The 20,139-nt window shown below is 39.7% G+C and overlaps 1 protein-coding gene across 1 annotated transcript in view; it reads right to left on the reverse strand.

Moving 5' to 3' along the window:
• The window catches only part of OSTM1 (osteoclastogenesis associated transmembrane protein 1), a 41,796-nt gene that overhangs the window by 16,946 nt on the left and 4,711 nt on the right, over positions 1–20,139 (reverse strand). The window contains exons 3-4 of the mRNA XM_049772603.1: positions 13,877–13,991; positions 207–304 (exon numbers count right to left, since the gene is read on the reverse strand). Of these exons, the coding sequence (XP_049628560.1) occupies positions 207–304; positions 13,877–13,991 (213 nt within the window). The remainder of the gene's footprint in view (positions 1–206; positions 305–13,876; positions 13,992–20,139) is intronic.

A 20,139-nucleotide genomic window follows, 5' to 3' on the forward strand; every position in this document is an offset into this window, starting at 1 on the left:
GTAAGTAGATCTTTACTATTCCACTTAAGAGAAAACTGAAGTTTTGAATGATTTACTTAAGAGTTAAATAAATGGAACGTAGGAGCAAAGTCCAAATTTACTAACTCTTTCACATTGTATAAAAAAATAACACTAATGACATATACAAATTGAATTATTATTCATCTGCACAAGGCAACATTTTAATTTCAAACATAAAAAAATACCTGAAGATTATTTTCAAAGCAGGTCAAGGTGTGATTAAATAGAGTGAGGAAGTAAATCGTTCTATTTGATAAGTCATCACTTGTGTTCGTTAAACAATCTGTCAAAAAAAAAGTATATTAATATGTCTCAAGCAGCAATGCTATGTCACCTCTTAAGTTGTATCTTTGGTTTCACACTATGATTCCTTATTCAATCAGTGTAAAGGTACACATAAGATTGTTTTTCAAACACACAAAGCTTATACCTTTGGTTTTGTATTTTTTTTTAAATCATGATCATTTCTTTCTTTTTTTTTTTTTTGCCACACCCAGTGATGCTCAGGGGTTACTCCTGACTATGCACTCAGGAATCGCTCCTGGCTTGAGGGACCTATGGGACACCAGGAAATCGAACCGCGGTTCACCCTAGGTTAGTGCATGCAAGGCAAACACCCTACTGCTTGTGCCACCACTCTGGCCCCATTTCTTTTCTTTTCTTTTGGTTAATTTAAGAATTTACATCTCAAGTGGCTCTCCCCCCCAATCATGAGAAACTAAGAATGTCAAATGCTAAGACCCTCAGACAAACATGGGATAACACAAAGACAGCCCACTAGGCCGGAGCACAGTGGGTAGGATGTTTGCCTTGCATGCGACTGAGCAGGAACTGAACAGTGTTTGATCCCTGGCATTCCATAAGGTTCCCCCATCCCCCCACCCAGAGCAATTTCTGAGCACAGGACCAGGAGTACCCCTGAGCACCACCAGGTGTGGCCCAAAAACCAAAGGGAAAAAACCAAAAACCAGACACTACCACAACAGGCCTCTCATCCAGATGTGTGGGTACAAATCTTTCCCAGCAGGCCCTTCTCACAGAGAAGGAGAGAAAAAGAAAAAGACAGTATAGATAGGATGGTGTCAGAAACTCCCATATACTCCACAAGAATAAAACTTACAACCCAGTTCATGAAAATCTTATACTATACTCCCCTCTCTTTATAAAACGAATTCACCAAATTAAAATTGACTTTTTTGTTTGGTTTGGTTTGATTTGGTTTGGTTTGGAGCAGAAGTCACTCCTGGCTCTGAGTTCATGGAAATCCCTGGAAGAACTCAGGAGACCATCTGAGATGCTGAGAATTAAACCCAAATTAGCTGTTGTATAGAACAAGCTCCCTAAGATTATACTATCTTTCCAACCACTAACAGTTGACTTTCGATGATGTCAAGAGCATAATTATAAACATGTTATCAATACCTCTCAGGCTTCGGCATGACTCCCTACATTCATTTTCCTAGATTTCTGTTATGTTTCCTCCTTTAATGTGTCATATTTGGTATATTTTTGTGTCTCTTCTATTTTTTCAAAGGGGTCATTCAGTGCTTCCAATAGTTTCCTTTTTTTCTTAAAAAAAATTTTTTTATTTACTCACTGAGATGTACAAAACTATTAATAGCAGTTTCAGGAACTCGAATCTTCTACTCCACACCCCTAACTAGTGTCAATATTCCTCTGGGTTATCTTTGTTCATTTCTCTTTCCTAATCTATTGAGAATTGGAACTGGAGAAATAAGATAGTGAGAAATTTGCCTAAATATTCAATAAAGCAGCTTCAAGAGAAGCCTGGAAACAAAATTATCTATCCAGTCCTATCATCAGATACTTATTAATCAGTGAAAACCCAGCATAAAACACCAACATGATTTATTCATTTCAAAGAAAATATCTCCCAGATAAATAGAAAATTGTGTCTATGACTTCTGCAAGAAGTTCACTTGCTGCAGCTTCATAGTGAAACATTACATTTAGAAGTCCAAACTTCTAGGAACTCAAGAGAGTACAGTGGATAGGACACTTGCCTTGCACACAGCTCACCCAAGTTCAATCCCTGGCATCAACATACATCCCCAAGCACTGCTAGAAGTGATTTCTGAGTGAAAAGCCAGGAGTAACCCTTAGTTATTGCCATGTGTTGCCCCAAAACAAAAATAAATCCAAAACAAAAACAAAAAAAGTCCAGATTTCTTTCTTCTTCTTCTTCTTTTTTTTTGTTTTGGTTTTTGGTTTTTGGGCCACACCCAGCGTTGCTCAGGAGTTACTCCTGGCTGTCTGCTCAGAAATAGCTCCTGGCAGGCACGGGGGACCATATGGGACACCGGGATTCGAACCAACCACCTTTGGTCCTGGATCAGCTACTTGCAAGGCAAACGCCGCTGTGCTATCTCTCCGGGCCCTTCTTTCTTTTGTAATCTATATTCAACAGACTTCTTTCTTCTGTTATAATCTATATTCATTGAGTAGAACTTGCATTGATCATTGAACCTAATTTATTCTAGGATTCCTCCTTATTCTTTCTGTCCGAATAAGCTTTGAAACTAAACAATGCCAAGCACCAGTCATGTTTCTTTTATCCTTTTGGTTTGTTTTGGGGGAGCCACACCCAGTGGCACTTAGGGGTTACTTCTGGCTCTATGCTCAGAAATCATTCCTGGCAGGCTCGGGTGACCATATGGGATGCCAGGGAGTGAACCTAGGTCTGTCAGGGGTTGGCTGCGTGCAAGGCAAATGTTCTCCCACTGTACAATTGCTCCGGCCCTGGACACGTTTTTGTTTTTCTTTTTAGCCACACCTGGCAGTGCTCAGGGGTTATTCATAGCTCTGCATTCAGGAAACACTCCTGGCAGGCTTGGGGGACCATATGGGATGCTGGAGATCAAACCCAGGTCAGCCACATACAAGGCAAACGCCCTAACCACTGTGCTATCACTCAGCCCGATATATGCTTCTTAAAAGAAAACGTTCATTTGTCGCAAGTCTCTTTTTTTTTTAACTTGATTGATTGATTGATTGGTTGGCTGTTGGACCACACCCAGCAGTGCTCAGGCATGACTCCTGGCTCAGCACTCAGAAATCACCTCTAGCAGGCTGAGGGACCAAATGGGATGCCAGGAATAGAACCAGGTCCCTCCCAGGTTGGCCACATGCAAGGCAAATGCTGTGCTATCTCTCTGGCCCAAAGGGTTCTCCTTTCTCAAGTAAAAAGAAGAGGAATCTTCACAACTCCCACCAACAGAGAAGGCTGTCACAGATGGTCTGCTTAATAAACCTTATCATGCAAACCATGTCAGCCACACTTTGCTGGGTCACCTTTCCATAACTTCTCTCCTCCATCCAGAGCCCTACATATCCCAAGCAGAATTAATTTTCTGTTTTGTGTATGGCTTTTCTCTCTTTTATTGCATTGCCTGGAACTGACTCCAAAGTTCATACATTAAAGGCATGCTATCTACCACTGAGACACCAATCTGGTCCATGTATTTCTCTTCTTAATCTGTCTTTGGCTGGTCTGATTTACTGGAGAGCATAAAAACAAGGAAGCCTTCAGTTCTATTCAGCACCTCACAAGGGCCCCTTTAAAGGCTGACCTGCACCTGGTATCCATGGGCCAGATGGACAAGCCTGTTTCTAGTCATCCCCTTGCAGAATGCATGCCCTCTACAATCCTTGCATTTCTCTCTTCTCCAGAATGTTAGACCCATTCTGACTTGTCATTTGAAATCTGAAGGAGCCCCTATAAATTAGGAATTAGGAATTTGAGAAAGTGATATATATATAAAATTTCCTTTCTAATTTCCCCAATGTTTACTGTGCTTATGCAAAAATAAACACAATCTTGTCACAACTGTCCCCCATTTTTGTGTTTTTTCTTTTAATTTTATTTATAGGGGCTTCTAGATAGGGGCTTCTGCCTTTTACATAGACCTTAGACCTTGAATCATTTTGTTCTGCCTCATATTTCTATATCTTTCTACAAATAAAGAAAAGAAAGGGAAAAAAATGTAGATGGGACCCAGGGGCCAAATGGTCTCAAGAGCATTAAGTTAAAAAAAAAATCTAACTACCCAAGCCATAGTCAATGACAATATAATTAAGAGACCCAAACAGTAACAAGCTAAACACAAAATAGACCAGTTACACTAGTAATTTAGGGGACTAAGTGGGGACATATGGGCATGCTGGGAACTATGGTGGAGGGAGGTCAACACTAGTAATGGGAACGGCCCTAATTCACTATCACTATAGGCCTGAAATACAACTGTAAAGACTTGTAATTCACAATGGTCTCAATAAAAAAAAAAAAAAAAAAAGATTCTGAATAAGCAAAGCTACCCTGAGGAAAAGAATAAAGGGGTTACATCCTCAACATCAAACTACACAAAGCCACCAGAATCAGAATGGTACTAAAATAAAAAAATATGTAAGGATCAAAGGAAAAGAACTGAAACCTATAAGCAACATTAAACATATAAGAAATTAATTTATAATCAAAAGTCAAGAGCATAAAATGGTGGAATAAAGTCTCTGCTCTAAATGATGCTGAAAAAACTGGGTCACCACATACAAAAAATTAGTATTTCACACCATGCAAAAAGGTCAACTCAGGATTGCCTGGTATGGTCCAAATCCCAGCCCCTCAATTTTTTGGTTTTGTTTTGGGGCCACCTCTGAGGGTGCTCAGGGCTTGTCCCTGTCTCTGTGTTCTGGGTAGGATCACTTCTGGCAGTATTCAGGAGACCATATGTTGTGCTGGGAATCAAATCCTGGTTGGTTGTGTGCAACCTACCTATGTTATTATCTCTCTAACACCCTCCAGAAAAATGTTTGAGTCCTTAAAAAAATGAAAAAAATCTGGGTCAGATCGATAATAAAGAGGGCAGGGCACTGCTTCCCTTGCCTGCAGCTGATCTGAGATCAACCCTGGCATCATACATGGTCCCCTGAGCCCACAGGTAGAGCCAGGAGTAAACCAATAGCACAGGCAGGTATGCGGTCCCCCAAAAAGAAAAAGGCAAACAAATGCACATATTACATTCATTTTAAAGTGTTTAATATTTATTTATATTCTATCTGGGGCTATTCCCAACAGTGTTCAAAGAATACTCTGAACTTGGTGTTCAGGGGATCATGCAGCGCTAAGGATCAACCTAGATCTCCTGCATGAAAAGAATGTGCTTCTGTTTGTTTTTTCCCTGCCTCACCCCAATTATTATTATTATTTTTAAATATATGGGGCCATGTGCTGCATTAATAGTTCAACATGCCCTGTGGACAAGAAAGAGGCCTGAGTTAAACTCCTGGCAGTTCACGGTCCCCCAAAAAACACCCAATTAGACCCCCAATCACTGAGCAGGGAGCATCTCCTGTGCACCTCTGGGTATGGCTCAAATTTTTTTAATAATGAAAACAAATTTGGGGACATAGAAATGTTTAGCAGGGAAATAGAAATAGAAATGCATAGAAATTCAGCTAAACTGGGTTCAATTTCTAGCATTCCATATGGTCCCCCAAATCTGACAGGATTAATTCCTGAGTGAAGCACACTACACTGACAAGCATAAACCCTGAGCATTGTTAAGTGAGGCTACAAAAAAAAAAAGAGAGAAAAAGAGATCTAAGTCCCTTTTAATCATGCTTTATTATTATTACTAACTAATCCTAAATTATTTTATTCATGAGATAATGCACAAAGAAAAACACAAATACAAATATGTAGGATATTGGGCTAACAAGATTAAACAGATTTACCTATATACTTGAGTATAAGCTGAGTTTTTCCGGCACAACATTTGTGTGGAAAACCCGAACTCAGCTCATACTCGGGTCCTATAGGTAGGTACCCGGGTCATACTCGAGTCATTCGGTACACACGCAGAGAATCAAATACACGTAGTCTGTCATATTCTGCCATCTGCTGGAGGGGGCGGTGCTTCAGCTCAGTCCACAAGTCCCGGCTAAACTGAACTGGATGCCACTGAACTATTTAACCCACAATATTCTGCGCTTTGTGTGAGACCAACAGCAGTGACGATGATATTTGCGAACTCAGTGATGATGACAATGTCTATGCTGATACCCTCCTATCAGATACAGCTGAAACTGTTTGGATATACAGATGAGGAGGAGGAGGAATCCAGTTCTAAAGTATTTTAACCTTTTTTTTTTTTTTTTTTTTTTTTTTTTTGGTTTTTGGGCCACACCCGGTAATGCTCAGGGGTTACTCCTGGCTATGTGCTCAGAAGTCACTCCTGGCTTGGGGAACCATATGGGACGCCGGGGGATCGAACCGCAGTCCATCCAAGGCTAGCGCAGGCAAGCCAGGCACCTTACCTCTAGTGCCACCGCCTGGCCACATATTTTAGCCTTTGTGTTGGCTTGATTACCTGTTAAGCTATGGTTTTCTGCACTTTATTTCAAGTTTTAAAGTTATTGTTGCTAGTTTATAGTTTTTCTTTAGTAAGATATATTGAAAAACTTTTAACCTACTGATTCCTCAATTATTGTAATTTTTGTGTGTATATATGTGTTGCATTATAGCCCTTCGGATGGGCTTGGATGGTGGCGGATGGTGAATGGAGGGGCCTTTCTCTGCCATCCCAGGCGTGGCTCCAAACCCCTCCAGCTGGCAGGTATTTGGGTTCAGGAGAGGGGAAGGCAGAAAACTCTCAGGCAGCTTTCAGGTTATACTATTTTTATTTTAGGCCCTGACCAACATGTGTGGCCTATGTCATAACCATTTACACATGCTATTCTCAGCTTGCCCTGTGTCTTAGCTTCTTTCAGCCATTTTTCTTCTGCCATTTTTCTGTTACAGCCTCCTCCCAATTTCTTCTCAATCCAAAATTCCTTTGCCCTTCTGGCCAAGCCTTTTGTTATCTACCAAAGATCCCTCCCAAAAATGGGAGGCCTATTAGTAGGTAAGGTTACAGAAAGAATGGTCGGTAGGGTAACAATCTATATATATGTATATATATATTTTATATTTTTGACCACACTCAGTAATGCTCAGGGGTTACTCCTGGCTATGTGCTCAGAAATCACTCCTGGCTTGGGGGACCATATGGGACGCTGGAGGAGCAAACCTTGGTCCGTCCTAGGCTAGCGTGTGCAAGGCAAACACCTTACCACTTGCACCACCACTCTGGCCCTGTACTTACATTTCTGAAATTTACCAGTAGCTACTGCATTTTCCACCTAGGCTTATATTCAAGTCACTAAGTTTTCCCAGTTTTTTAGGGTAAAATTAGGGGGGATTGGCTTATACTTGAGTATATATGATAAGCTTCTGAAATAAACATGCTGTAGGAAAGTAGAGGAAATATGCTTGGAGGAAGAAGCCTTACACCCAGCAGTACTAAGAAGCCATGTCTAGCAGTGCACATGGGGACCATATGAGATGCCTGGATTTGAACCAGGGTGACAGCTGCAGCTACATGTTAAGCAAGTATCTAAACCTTTGTACTCTCTACCCAAAAGGGAATATAATTTTATCCATAGATGTATAGGTATACATCTGTGCTATAACAAGCCATATTAGGGAATACAGGATATAATACAGAAATAAATGGGTGTGTGTGTCTCTCTACTATCTACAAATGAATATAGGAGAGCAATAGTTACTTCTCTACACAAAAAAGTAACTAAAATAGTTTGGTTTTATAGTGTCATGGATGGGACTCACCAGGGCCTTATACATACAAGGCAAGTGTACTGCTGAGTTAGTTGCATTCTCAGTCAATAACAGATATATTTCATTGCTTTACTTATTTTTTATATTGTTGCTATTGTTTTTCAGGATTGGGGGTTGGGAGCAGATCCAGCAGTACTCAGGGCTTATTCTGGCTCTGCATTCAGGGATCACTCCTAGCTTAGTTTGGGGGACTATATGGGGTGCCAGGAATTGAACAAGGGTAAACCACATGCAACCTAAGTGCTGTACTATGCTTCAGTCCCTCCAAAATATTTATTTATAAAAAACTAACTTCTGGGGCTGGAGAGATAGCACAGCAGTAGGGTGTTTGTCTTGCATGCAGCCGATCCAGGATGGATGGTGGTTCCAATACCTGCATCCCATATGGTCCCCCAGGCCTGCCAGGAGCGATTTCTGAGCATAGAGCCAGAAGTAACCCGAGTGCTGCCGTATGCGACCCAAAAACCAAAAAAAGAAAAGAAAAACTAATTTCTATTGGACCAGGAAATAGCTCAAAGGGTGAAAGCACATGCCCTGCATAATTCAATCCCTGGCACTGAGAGAGTTCTCTGAGCATTACTGGGTGTGGTCTAATACCCCAAAACGAAAGCAACTTAACTTATAAAATCATTATGAAAAATAAAAATTATTTACATAGGAAGCTACTTTGAACACAAAAGAACTTAATCTTTTATTTTACTGGCAGACATTCCTTTTCAATTCTAATAATTTAAAAATTGAATAAAAATCTAATGAAGACTGGTCATCTTCTTAAGCACTGCATTAATGCAATACCACCAAAAAATTTAATAATCACTAGACAGTAGTATTATAAAGTAAAAGACGTTCATTTGTACTAATAGGGTTCTTCATTATTAAAAAGCTTTAACTTTCTACTTCAAAACAAAGGAACTCCAGTAAAATTCCCCTTTTATCCTTTTACAAAAAATGGAGAGCATAAGGTTATGCACACTGAAAAACTATATATTTTAGAAATTAGTAAGTTAAGGAATATTAGTAATAATAAAGCTTCCTATAAGCACAAAGTGAAGTGGTCATTATGAATTTTTCTCATTTCAGATAATCAATGCTGCCTCATCAAGGACAGATTAGCATAGCTTTTTTCTCTGGCATCAGTTGAAGAGGCCTTCTTAAAGGTGTTAAGCATTCAAGTTGAAACCTTACATAAATCTACCAATTTTAAAAAAAAATCTACCAAATTATCACAGTAAGAACTATGCATCTTTAAATAAAACATGTATCATCCATTAGGAGTTTGTATAGATCTCTGCTTTTCAGACTAGTTTTATGGAAAACACTAATAGTCTACTGAAAAACAGTCAAAAATATGTAATAAATGGTTGGAATTTTATACCTGAGCAATACAATTAAATTTAATAAATAGGAACATTAAGACATTTAAAATTCTAAGATAGAAATAAGCAAGTCTAGGGCCGGAGAAATAGCACAGTGGTAGGTAGGGCAGGCATGCCTTGCACGCAGCCAACTCAGGATAGACCAGAATGGACAGTGGTTTAAATCCCAGCATCCCATATGGTCCCCCGAGCCTGCAAGGGGTGATTTGTGAGCGAAGAGTCAGAAATAACCACTGAGCACCTCCAGGTGTGACCCCAAAACAAAACAAAAAACAAACAAAAAAGCAAGTCTAATTCTTAATCTATTTCCATATATGTCGAATACAAAAAAGAAAGACTCTTATTAATTAACCTCTGGCTAAGTTGGTTTTTTCAGTGCTGGAGATCAAACCCAGCACCTCACACATGTTGAGGCACAAAATCCACTGTTTTTATTCCTGAGCCACATCCCTGGCTCTCATCATTAAGTTTACTTACAATTTTTTAAAGAATCAAGACATAGCAAGCAAATGGTGGTATGACTTTCTAAAATATGAAATAAGGATTATTTTGTGCTAAAGGTACTTGAAAAAGAGCAAATATAGAGGTTTTCTCTGAACTTCCTATCTGCTAAAGAAACAATAAGTCACAAATCCCTCCCCCAAGCATTTAATTAGCCAGAAAAAACAAAATGAGATGAGACTAAGATGAGACACTATACCCAAACTGACTCTGCCATGATAACATTTCCCAAAAAAAATTTTTTTTAAATTAGAGGAGATGTTTTCTGGTCAAATATAAAAAGGAGATTAATCTTTCCTAAAAATTATTTCATATCCCTTAATTGGGCTACATTTCTCTTCCCTTATTAAGATGGCAGTAAGTTATCAAACCGAAATTGCTTTTTTTTTTAACATTTTTTGGGGGAAGAAGGCTCACTTTTTTTCCAGTGATTCCCAGATGCTATGAAATTAAAAATAAATATATTTGGATGCCTTTTATCCTATTAATCTACCAGTTTATTTTCTTTTTTTGTTTTTTTTGGGCCACACCTGTTGACGCTCAGGGGGTTACTCCTGGCTATGCGCTCAGAAATCACTCCTGGCTTCAGGGACCATATGGGACGCCGGGGGATAGAACTGCGGTCTGTCCTAGGCTAGCGCTTGCAAGGCAGACACCTCACCTCTAGTGCCACCACTCCAGCCCCTTCTACCAGTTTATTTTCTATCAACTAGTGAACCTAGAATAAAAATCCTTCTCAAGATGTTACTTTTCCTTTGATAAATCAGAATGCATCACTATAAAACTGATATTTTATACTTTTATGTTCACAAATTATTATCCAGCTGACTAGCGAAATGGGTTGCTCATAAAGAAAGTTTTGAAGTACACAAAAACAAATGTGTCAACTATTCTGAGACATAGCTTAATAAAACACAGTATTTCATACTGTATACTAAAAACAAGAACCAAAACAGGATACCACCAGCATCATGGCCAATTCAGCCCAAGGTTTGATAATTCCTTGGCCTGTAAATCAGCTCTAGTCCCTCACAAATATAATATGGAGAAACAAAGAATAGGTTGGATAATCGTCCATGGTTAAGAATATATTTGTGAGGCTGGAGCAATAGTGCAGTGGTAGGGTATTTGCCTTGCACCTAGCTGACCCAGAACGAACCTGGATTTGATCCCCATACTCCTAACTGGTCCTACCAGCCAGTAGCCATTTCTGAGCACATAGCCAGAAGTAGCCCCTGAGCATCACAGGGTGTGGCCCAAAAACAAAACAAACAAAAAAAGAATACATTTGTAGAGGGTTGGAGAGATAGTACAACGATAGGGCATTTGCCTTGCACACAGCCAACCAAGGACAGATGGTGATTTGATTCCCGGCATTCCATATGGTTCCCTGAGCCTGACAGCGGTGATTTCTGAGCACAGAGCCAGGTGTGGCCCACCCAAAAAATGTTTTTAAAAAATTAGAGGAGTTGGGGTGGGAGCAATAGCACATGGTAGGGTGTTTGCCTTGTATGTGGCCAACACAGGATGGTTCGATTCCCAGCATCCCAAATGGTCCCCCGAGCCTGCCAGGCGCGATTTCTGAGCGCAGAGCCAGGAGTAACCCCTGAGTGCCGACAGGTGTGACCCAAAAACCAAAAAAGAAAAATAGAGGAGTTGTTTTCTGGTCAAATATAAAGAGAGCAAAGCAAAAATCCAAAGAAAATTAAGCATTTCACTCCAACATGAATAATCAAGGAACTATAATAGCAACAAAGGATTATAATAATTTTCCAATAAACTAAATCCAAAGACAGGGAGATTGATTTGGAGAAAAGGAATTCAAAACAACTGTTCTAAGGAAAATCAATGAACTAGAAGTAAATAAAGACAATTCTACAAAATCAGGAAAACAATACACAAACAAAAATGAGAAAGTGACAAAGTAAAATAATAACAAATTCTAAAGCTAAAAATTCAAAGCATGACCTAAAAAAGTACAGCGCAGAACATCTATCTCAAACTGGAAAGAAACTTTTTGTTTGTTTGTTTGTTTGTTCGTTTGGGGGCCACACCTGGTGAGGCTCAGGGCTCTTAGCTCAGAAATCGCTCCTGACTCGGAGGGACTATATGGGATGGCAAGGGATCGAACCTCGGTTCGTCCTAGGTCAGCCGCATGCAAGGCAGACACCCTACTGCTACACCACTGCTCCAGCCCTAGAAGGAATCTTTTTCTTTTTCTTTTTTTTTTTTTTTCAGTTTTTGGACCACACCGCATTGCTCAGGGGTCACTCCTGGCTGACTGCTCAGAAATAGCTCCTGGCAGGCACGGGGGACCATATGGGACACCGGGATTCGAACCAACCACCTTTGGTCCTGGATCGGCTGCTTACAAGGCAAATGCCGCTGTGCTATCTCTCCAGGCCCCTTTTCTTTTTTTTTTATAATTTTTTTTTTTGTCTTTGGGTCATATCCGGCGTTGCTCAGGGGTTACTCCTGGCTGTCTGCTCAGAAATAGCTCCTGGCAGGCATGGGGGACCATATGGGACACCGGGATTCGAACCAACCACCTTTGGTCCTGGATTGGCTGCTTGCAAGGCAAATGCCGCTGTGCTATCTCTCCGGGCCCAGAAGGAATCTTTTCTAAGGATTTACTTTTTGGTTTAGTTCATCTGAAGAACACTCTCTGAGAAGACTCCTTGAATGTCTTTTCCTTTGCAGTACAGTATGAAATATTAAATACCTACTCTCTAAACTCTGTCTCCATTAATTTGAATTATCTGATCATATGAAGAGATTTGATAGTAACCTTCTATTAAAAATAACTTATTTGGTGGGGAATTGAATATTAAATGTGTATGATAAATTTTTAAATACTAGATTTTATGACCATTTCTTAATAATCAGGTGGTCTAAGCAAAATGAAGAAAGTTGGCTAGGTCTTCAGGAGTTATTTCTAGTGGTGCTCAGGGGACCATGATATCAGGATCAAACCCAAGATAAACCATGCAGATGATGCATTCCAGTCATTAGCCCAGCTCTGAAAATACTTTAAAATTAAAATAGTGAGGGCCAGAAAATTTGCTTAATGGGCTGGAGCAGATGTTCTGTATATAATATACAAAATCCAAGTTCAATCCTTGGCACCACATATATCCGCCAAGCACCAAGCTGAGAGGAGGCCCTGAGTACCACTGAATGTGACTCAATAATATATTTTAATTTAAAAATAATAAGTAGGGCCAGAGAGACAGTACAGTGGGTAAGGCACTTACCTGGCATAGACCTGGGTTCAATCCCCAGCATCCCATATGTCCCCCAAGCCTTTCAGGAGTGATTCATCTTTCAGGAGTGATTCCTGAGTTCAAACCCAAGAGTAGCCCCTGAGCACCACAGGGTGTGGCCAAAAAGATGATGAATAACAAAAATAAAATAGTGGTTTTATTGTTATAATATTGTTCAAACAAATTATTTTTAATGCAAAATAAAAACAAATCTGTGAAACTGACAGAACAGATGTTATTACTCCTACTAATGTCATTTGATATATTATAATAAACATGATTATTAGTAAACAGCTAACAGTTTTTGGACATTGATGCTACATGCTAAACTGAAATCTCTATACAACTGAATTTATTTAATCCTTTTTTTTTTTCAGTATACCTACTGTGTTCCTCAGGCTTACTCCTGGCTCTGTGCTCAAAGGTCACTTTTGACTGGCTAAATGAGCAGCCGAACTAGGATCAACCACAGCCACATGCAAGGTCAAGTGTCTGCCTTTAATCCTTAAAACAATCATTTATGGTACCATCAATTTTTATAGATAAGGAAAGTGAAGTTATGCAAACAAAATTTTGTCCTCAAAGTCTGAGAGCTGGTAAGTAGCAGAGCTTAGAACTAAACCCAGACCCATCAGACTACAAAGCTCCTGTTGATGACACCTAAACATTTCTACCTTTTAGTATCTGCCCACAAAATTCTCACCAATTAACTATCATATGGAACTTAGTGGTAAAAACACCATCTAGGGGCTGGAGCAATAGCACAGTAGGTAGGGCATTTGCCATACACATGTCTGACCCAAATTCAATCCCTAGTATCCCAGATAGTCCCCAAGCATACCTGGAGTGATTTCTGATCACAGAGCTCAAAGTAACCCTTGAGCACCATCGAGTGTGACCCCAAAAGCAAGCAAGCAAACAAATATCATCAAGTTGCAAAGATTCTACAATTAAGGAAAATAAATTCTGACATCTGGACGACTAGATCATAACTGAGCCATGAAAATTAAAGTATTACTTACTTGCACAATTTGCATTCTCCCACGTGGAATTGAAAAACTCAGACAAAATCAAAACTATCTGCATTCTATCTGACATTAAGAGACTTCTGTCACAATTATGACTCACTGAAGTATTCTGTAACAACAAAATAAAACGATGTTTTAGTATTTTGAGACCACTCAAAAATGTTTAAGCTAAAAACCTCATTAATAATTCAATTTTAGTATATTTAATATTTCTCTAGTCCAGGGGTCTCAAACTCAATTTACCTGGGGGGCCGCAGGAGGCAAAGTCGGGGTGATCCTTGAGTGCAAAGTCAGCAGTAATTCTTGAACATTGGGGGGTGTGACTCAAACAACTAAAACAAAACAAAACAAAAAAAGATTCCTCTAGGGCAGGGTCACAAAATGTTGTATGGAGGGCCGGAAACAGCCTGCAGGCCACGAGTTTGAGACCCCTGCTCTGGATATAATCAGATAATGATGTCATGTGTAATAAGACACTAGCAGTTTACATGTACTGGCACCAGGCTCACTTGCAAAGAAAGAAAATATTACCTTTTTTTTAAATGAAATCTTTCCTTGTTTTTTGTCAGTAGAACTCCTTAGACCCACAACGTATTATGCATGTCAAATTGCTCTCCATAAGAAAAAAACAGAAAGCTATACACCAAAATATTTCCTTCCTTCCTTCCTTCCTTCCTTCCTTCCTTCCTTCCTTCCTTCCTTCCTTCCTTCCTTCCTTCCTTCCTTCCTTCCTCCCTCCCTCCCTCCCTCCCTCCTTCCCTCCCTCCCTCCTTCCCTCCCTCTCACCATCACTATCACCACACTCTGGCCAACATAGTGCTTATTTGTTAATAATGGAAATACAAACTTTTTATACTTGTCTTTCTTATACTGTCTAAATTTATCTACAATCAACATATATTGTTTATAGCTATTTTAATCTGGAAGGTAAATCATAAAACATTTCATTTTCCAAGTCATTTTAATATCTTAGAATCTTAGAATCTACAAGAAAAGGTACATATTCAGTTTGTATCCAGATATAAGAATATAGTTTACACAAATTACTTTTATTTTTGGTAGATCATTAAATTTTACTTTTTATATTAATAACAGTATCTTTATTCAAGCACCATGGTTACAAACATGTTTGTAGTTGAGTTTCAGTCATAAGAAGTACACCCCCCTTCACCATCTTTAATCATGAAAAGTCACACTACGCAACCAATAAATTCACAATAAATCCAAGTTCCTGGTTATTTGATCCTTATATATTTCCTTTCCTTTGTACCAGAAGCAAGCAACTAAGTCCTACTGTTTATAATCTTATACTTACTTAACTCCTACTATTTACCAAGCAGTATAAGAATCCTGGATGCAGCTAGAGAAACGGAAGATAAAGCAGCTGAACCTCCTGCTTATAGCCAAACACAGCCAAGCATGGCATATGATCCCCTGAGCACCAGCAGGGGTCATTCCTGAGCCAAGAACAGTCTCCAAGCACTAGATGTGCCCCAACAATTCTCCCCCAATCTCCATCCTGTCAAAATAATGTAAGAATCCTGGATGACCTAGGAGAATGCTCAAAGGCCTGAAGTACACACTTAGTGGGTTTCATCTGCAGCACCACATTGCTAAATACCAAGTGACCCTAGAATATCAAGTCAGGAGTACAACAATAAAAATTTTGAAGTTTGAGAGCCAGAGAGATGACTCCAAGAACTAAACTATATACTTTGCATGTAGGTGGTCTGGGTTCAAGCTCCCTTTGTCCCCAAGCAACACCAAGAATAAAACCACATAGGGATTTTTAAGGATTTAAGACATTCTATAAAATATGCCACCCAAACTGGAGCTCTTAGAAGCCTTTACATCAGGGGTCTCAAATTCGCGGCCCGCAGGCTGTTTGCAGCCCTCCATACAACATATTGTGGCCTGCGGCCAGCCTTCAACTATCGCAGTATTCACTATTATTCGCTTACCGAATAATCGCAATAAAAATCGCATTAGTAAGAAATTGTAAAATCCCTTATGTGGCCCTGCCTCACCCCGACTTTGCCTCCTGCGGCCCCCAGGTAAGTTGAGTTTGAGACCCCTGCTTTACATGGAGAAAAGGAAACTAGTATGACAAATAATGAGAGAGACTGGAAGAACTGTTGGTGTGTGAGAAGATAGAGGGAAGGATAGAATCTTTGCTTTAAGATATTTCTGAAGTAGGGGCCGGAGAGATAGCATGAAAGTAAGGCGTTTGCCTTGCATACAGAAGGACAGTAGTTCGAATCTCAGCATCCCATATGGTACCCCGTGCCTGCCAGGAGCAATTTCTGAGCCAGGAATAACCCCTGAGTGCTGCTGGTGGGACCCAAAAAACAAACAAACAAACAAACAAGATATTTCTGAAGTTCATTATGGCTAAGTTTTACTTAATTAAAAGATGCACCTACAGAATGCAGAGGCCAGAGAAATAGTACAGGAGCCAGAGAAATAGTACAGTGGGTAGGACACTTGCATTGCATGCAGCTGACCTGGATTTGATCCCTAATATTCCATTTGGTCCCACAACCACCACCAGGATTGATTCCTGAGCGCAAAACAGAATGTTGGGTATTCCAGGTATGGCCCAACAACAAAAAAAAAAAAAGAGAAGAAAAAAGATACACCATTTATTTATGTACCTACATAAATAATTCTATTTAAAACGTGAATTAAGGGCCGAAGAGGTGGCGCTAGAGGTAAGGTGTCTGCCTTGCAAGCACCAGCCAAGGAAGAACCGTGGTTCGATCCCCCACATCCCATATGGTCTCCCCAAGCCAGGGGCAATTTCTGAGCGCTTAGCCAGGAGTAACCCCTGAGCATCAAACGGGTGTGGCCAAAACAAAACAAAACAAAACAAAAAACAGTGAATTAAATGACACATTTTAAAGTCCCTTTTTGCTTTCAGAGCATTTTCATCCAAGAAAGACAATTTCTAATACAGCTTTTATTTTTTAAGTCTTATTTTTCAATGAAGACAACTTTTACAGCTTTAATTTTTTTCTTTAAATATTCTTTATGGGTTTGGTTTGGTTTAGTTTTAGCCTTATCTGATGATATTCAGGGCTTCTGGCTCAGCGCTCAAGGATCACTCTTGGCATGGGGGACCACTTGGGATACAGAGATAAATCACATGTTGGCTAAGAACAAAGCTAGAACTTACTGGGTTGTTTTTTTTGTTTGTTTTTTGTTTTTTAAGGTGAAAGGCGGTATCTCTTCAATCTCCAGTTACAATGTCTTAAATAGCTTATGGCCTGAGGTCTCAGACAATCCTGGGTCACTCACTAGTTGGCAATCTCAGGGAGCTGAGGTCACCTTTATAAGATTCTATTTCATAATTATGAATTTATAGTTGTTGGGATAATTTTAAAAAATGTTGGGGTTTTTTTGGGGGGGAGGTCACACCTGGCAGCACTTAGGGGTTACTCCTGGCTCTATGCTCAGAAATCACTCCTGGCAGGCTCGGGGGACCATATAGGATGCCAGGATTCGAACCAGTGACCTTCTGCATGCAAGGGAAATGCCTTACCTCCATGCTATCTCTCTGGCCCCAATTTAAAAAAAATTTTTTAATTGATTATTTATCACAGTGCCTGGTAATAGAAGATGACATAGGCTACTTCTAACCTTCTTACTACCAACTTTAAGCACTCTAAATTGTATATGTGATCAGTAACTCAAATTGCAAAAGGCTAGTTTTTTGTTTAAAAATCAATACAGTTCAGAGAATATAGAGATTCAATATGTGGAATAATTTAATTGAGGAAGACATCAGTGTAGGAGGGGTAAATTAAGAGTTTATAAAAGTAGTGGGATTTAAACTAAGCACTATTCTGAGAAAGCGAGGAGAATCCTAAAATGGAAGAATAAAATCAAGCAGTGAGCATGGAAATGATTATCTGGTACTGGGAAGTAACCAACAGACACAGCTAGCTATAGTGGGGATGGCCTCTGAAAGTAGAGGCCTCAGAGGAAGAAGTTAGCACAAGGTAGTGAAGGGTGTCAAGGATCATGAACAGTGGAAAACCTTCACAAATTTGTGGAGACTGAAAATAAAAAGCAGTGAACACAGGTCTGGGTCAGGATGTGAGGAGTCAAGGAGACTAATCAGAAAAGGCCTATAGTTCAAGAACTGTCAAAAAGGAGCTGGAGAGATAGCACAGCGGTGTTTGCCTTACAAGCAGCCTATCCAGGTCCTAAGGTGGTTGGTTCGAATCCTGGCGTCCCATAGGGTCCCCCGTGCCTGCCAGGCGCTATTTCTGAGCAGATAGCCAGGCGTAACCCCTGAGTGCTGCTAGGTGTAGCCCAAAAACCAAAAAAAAAAAAAAACAAAAAAACAAAAAAAAATAAAACTGTCAAATAATGGTGGCAACCATGAAAATACAAAGAAAGTAAAAAATAATCCCAAAATAATAACCCAAAAGGTGATGGTTCTAAATGCCACACCTGAGGGCTGGGAAGTAGCTCAGCAGGTACTTACCTTGCATGTGAGACCTGAGTTTGATGCCAACCATCACCACCACCACCACCACCACCACCACCACCACCACCACCACCACCACCACCACCACCACCCCATACACACACAGCAAATAAATCAGGTTCAAAACTAACTTCTGACCTGTCAAAACAGCTCCCTCCTCCTTCCACTTTTACTAACAGGAACTTAATTAAGCTGCTCATCATTAGAACCCAAGAAATCATTTTCTTTCCTTCACCTCACCCTACATTCAACAAACTACTAGCCTACCTCCTAAATACCTCAGAAATCAACCCATTTTTCCCAATAAAATGACTCAAAGTGCCAAATCACCACGATCTCTCCTACCACTGCAAGAGTCCCCTTAAATCATCTTCTCAAACCTGTTCTTCTCCTCCCCTCCCATTTCCTTGGCACTGCCTTCAGATGACATTTAAAGGCATAGTAACCATGTGATTCTAAAGACTTAACTACTACCTTAATGCATTAAAATCAAAAATATGGGAACAGGAGATAGTACAGAGAATATATAGATAGTATATACTAGTACATACTAACATAGTATGCCTCGCTTGCCTGGTATGCATTCAACCTGGATTTGATTCCTGACATCACATGGTCCCCACAAATGTTAAGGGCAAAATCTTGGAGACCCCAAACACCACCAAATATACCCAAGTACTGTAAGGCCTGAGCAGCAAACATCCCATCTTCAGGCCACTGCGCTGAATTAAAGGCCCAGATGGCTAAAAATTACTAATCGGGCCCCCAAACCTCCTAAGCTCACTTGAGTCCTCCTCCTTAAATGAAGTAAATAAATAAAAGTCTATGTGAAAATGCCCTACTGCTGTGCTATTGCTCCAGCCCCTCCACCCATCTAATTCTTTCTGTCCGCCACCAAAACCAGCCTGCCATTTTGACAGACACATTTTGAAGTTTTGTTTGGATCTCATGTTTTTAGTAATGTTGACTATGTAGTTTGGTTATATAATTATACCTTGACCCTGTTATTTCCTTTACTTATTTCTCAATATTTTGTCTTCTGGTCCAGTTTTCTTTTCTTCCCTGGGTTCGAACTCTGGCATCCCATATGGTCTCTGAATCTGCCAGGATCAACTTCTGAGCACAGAGCCTGGAGTAACTCTTGAGCGCCGCCAGGTGTGGCCCAAAACCAAAACCAAAAATCAAAAGACTGGTGGAGGAAATATGAAAATGGTGGTTGAATTTATGCTTATACACTGTATATCTAAAACTTAATTATCAATATCTTTGTAATTCATGTTTAATAAAGATAATGAAAAGAAAAACAAGCCAGCTAATGGATGTATCAACAAACCAGCCTCTGAAACCTTACAAATTTGTTTTTAATATAGTATTTGTATAAGTAGAGTACACAATTGTAATAAATAAATACAAATATGTTTGATGCTAAGCATAAAAAAAATGTCTATGTGAAAACAGGTTATTCCTGGAAACGCTCAGAGAACCATAAGGGATGCTGGAGATCGAACCCAGGTCAGCTGCCCTAGTCTTCTTATAAAATACAAAACTCTTACAGAACACAAAAATTCCAGAATATGACTATTCTTGTGATGAATTTACTTTCAAACGACCAAGAAATACAGATTATTTAACAAAATATAACAAAATGAGTAAAAGTCACAAGCTGGGTTTTTTTCTTATTGGATGTCACTCACATTCAAATCCAGGCCCTCAGACATGCAAGGGCAATGTTCTGAGATTCATCTCTAGACTCACCAACTTT

The sequence above is a fragment of the Suncus etruscus genome, chromosome 4 (genome assembly GCF_024139225.1).
Source record: "Suncus etruscus isolate mSunEtr1 chromosome 4, mSunEtr1.pri.cur, whole genome shotgun sequence".
Lineage (NCBI taxonomy): Eukaryota > Metazoa > Chordata > Mammalia > Eulipotyphla > Soricidae > Suncus > Suncus etruscus.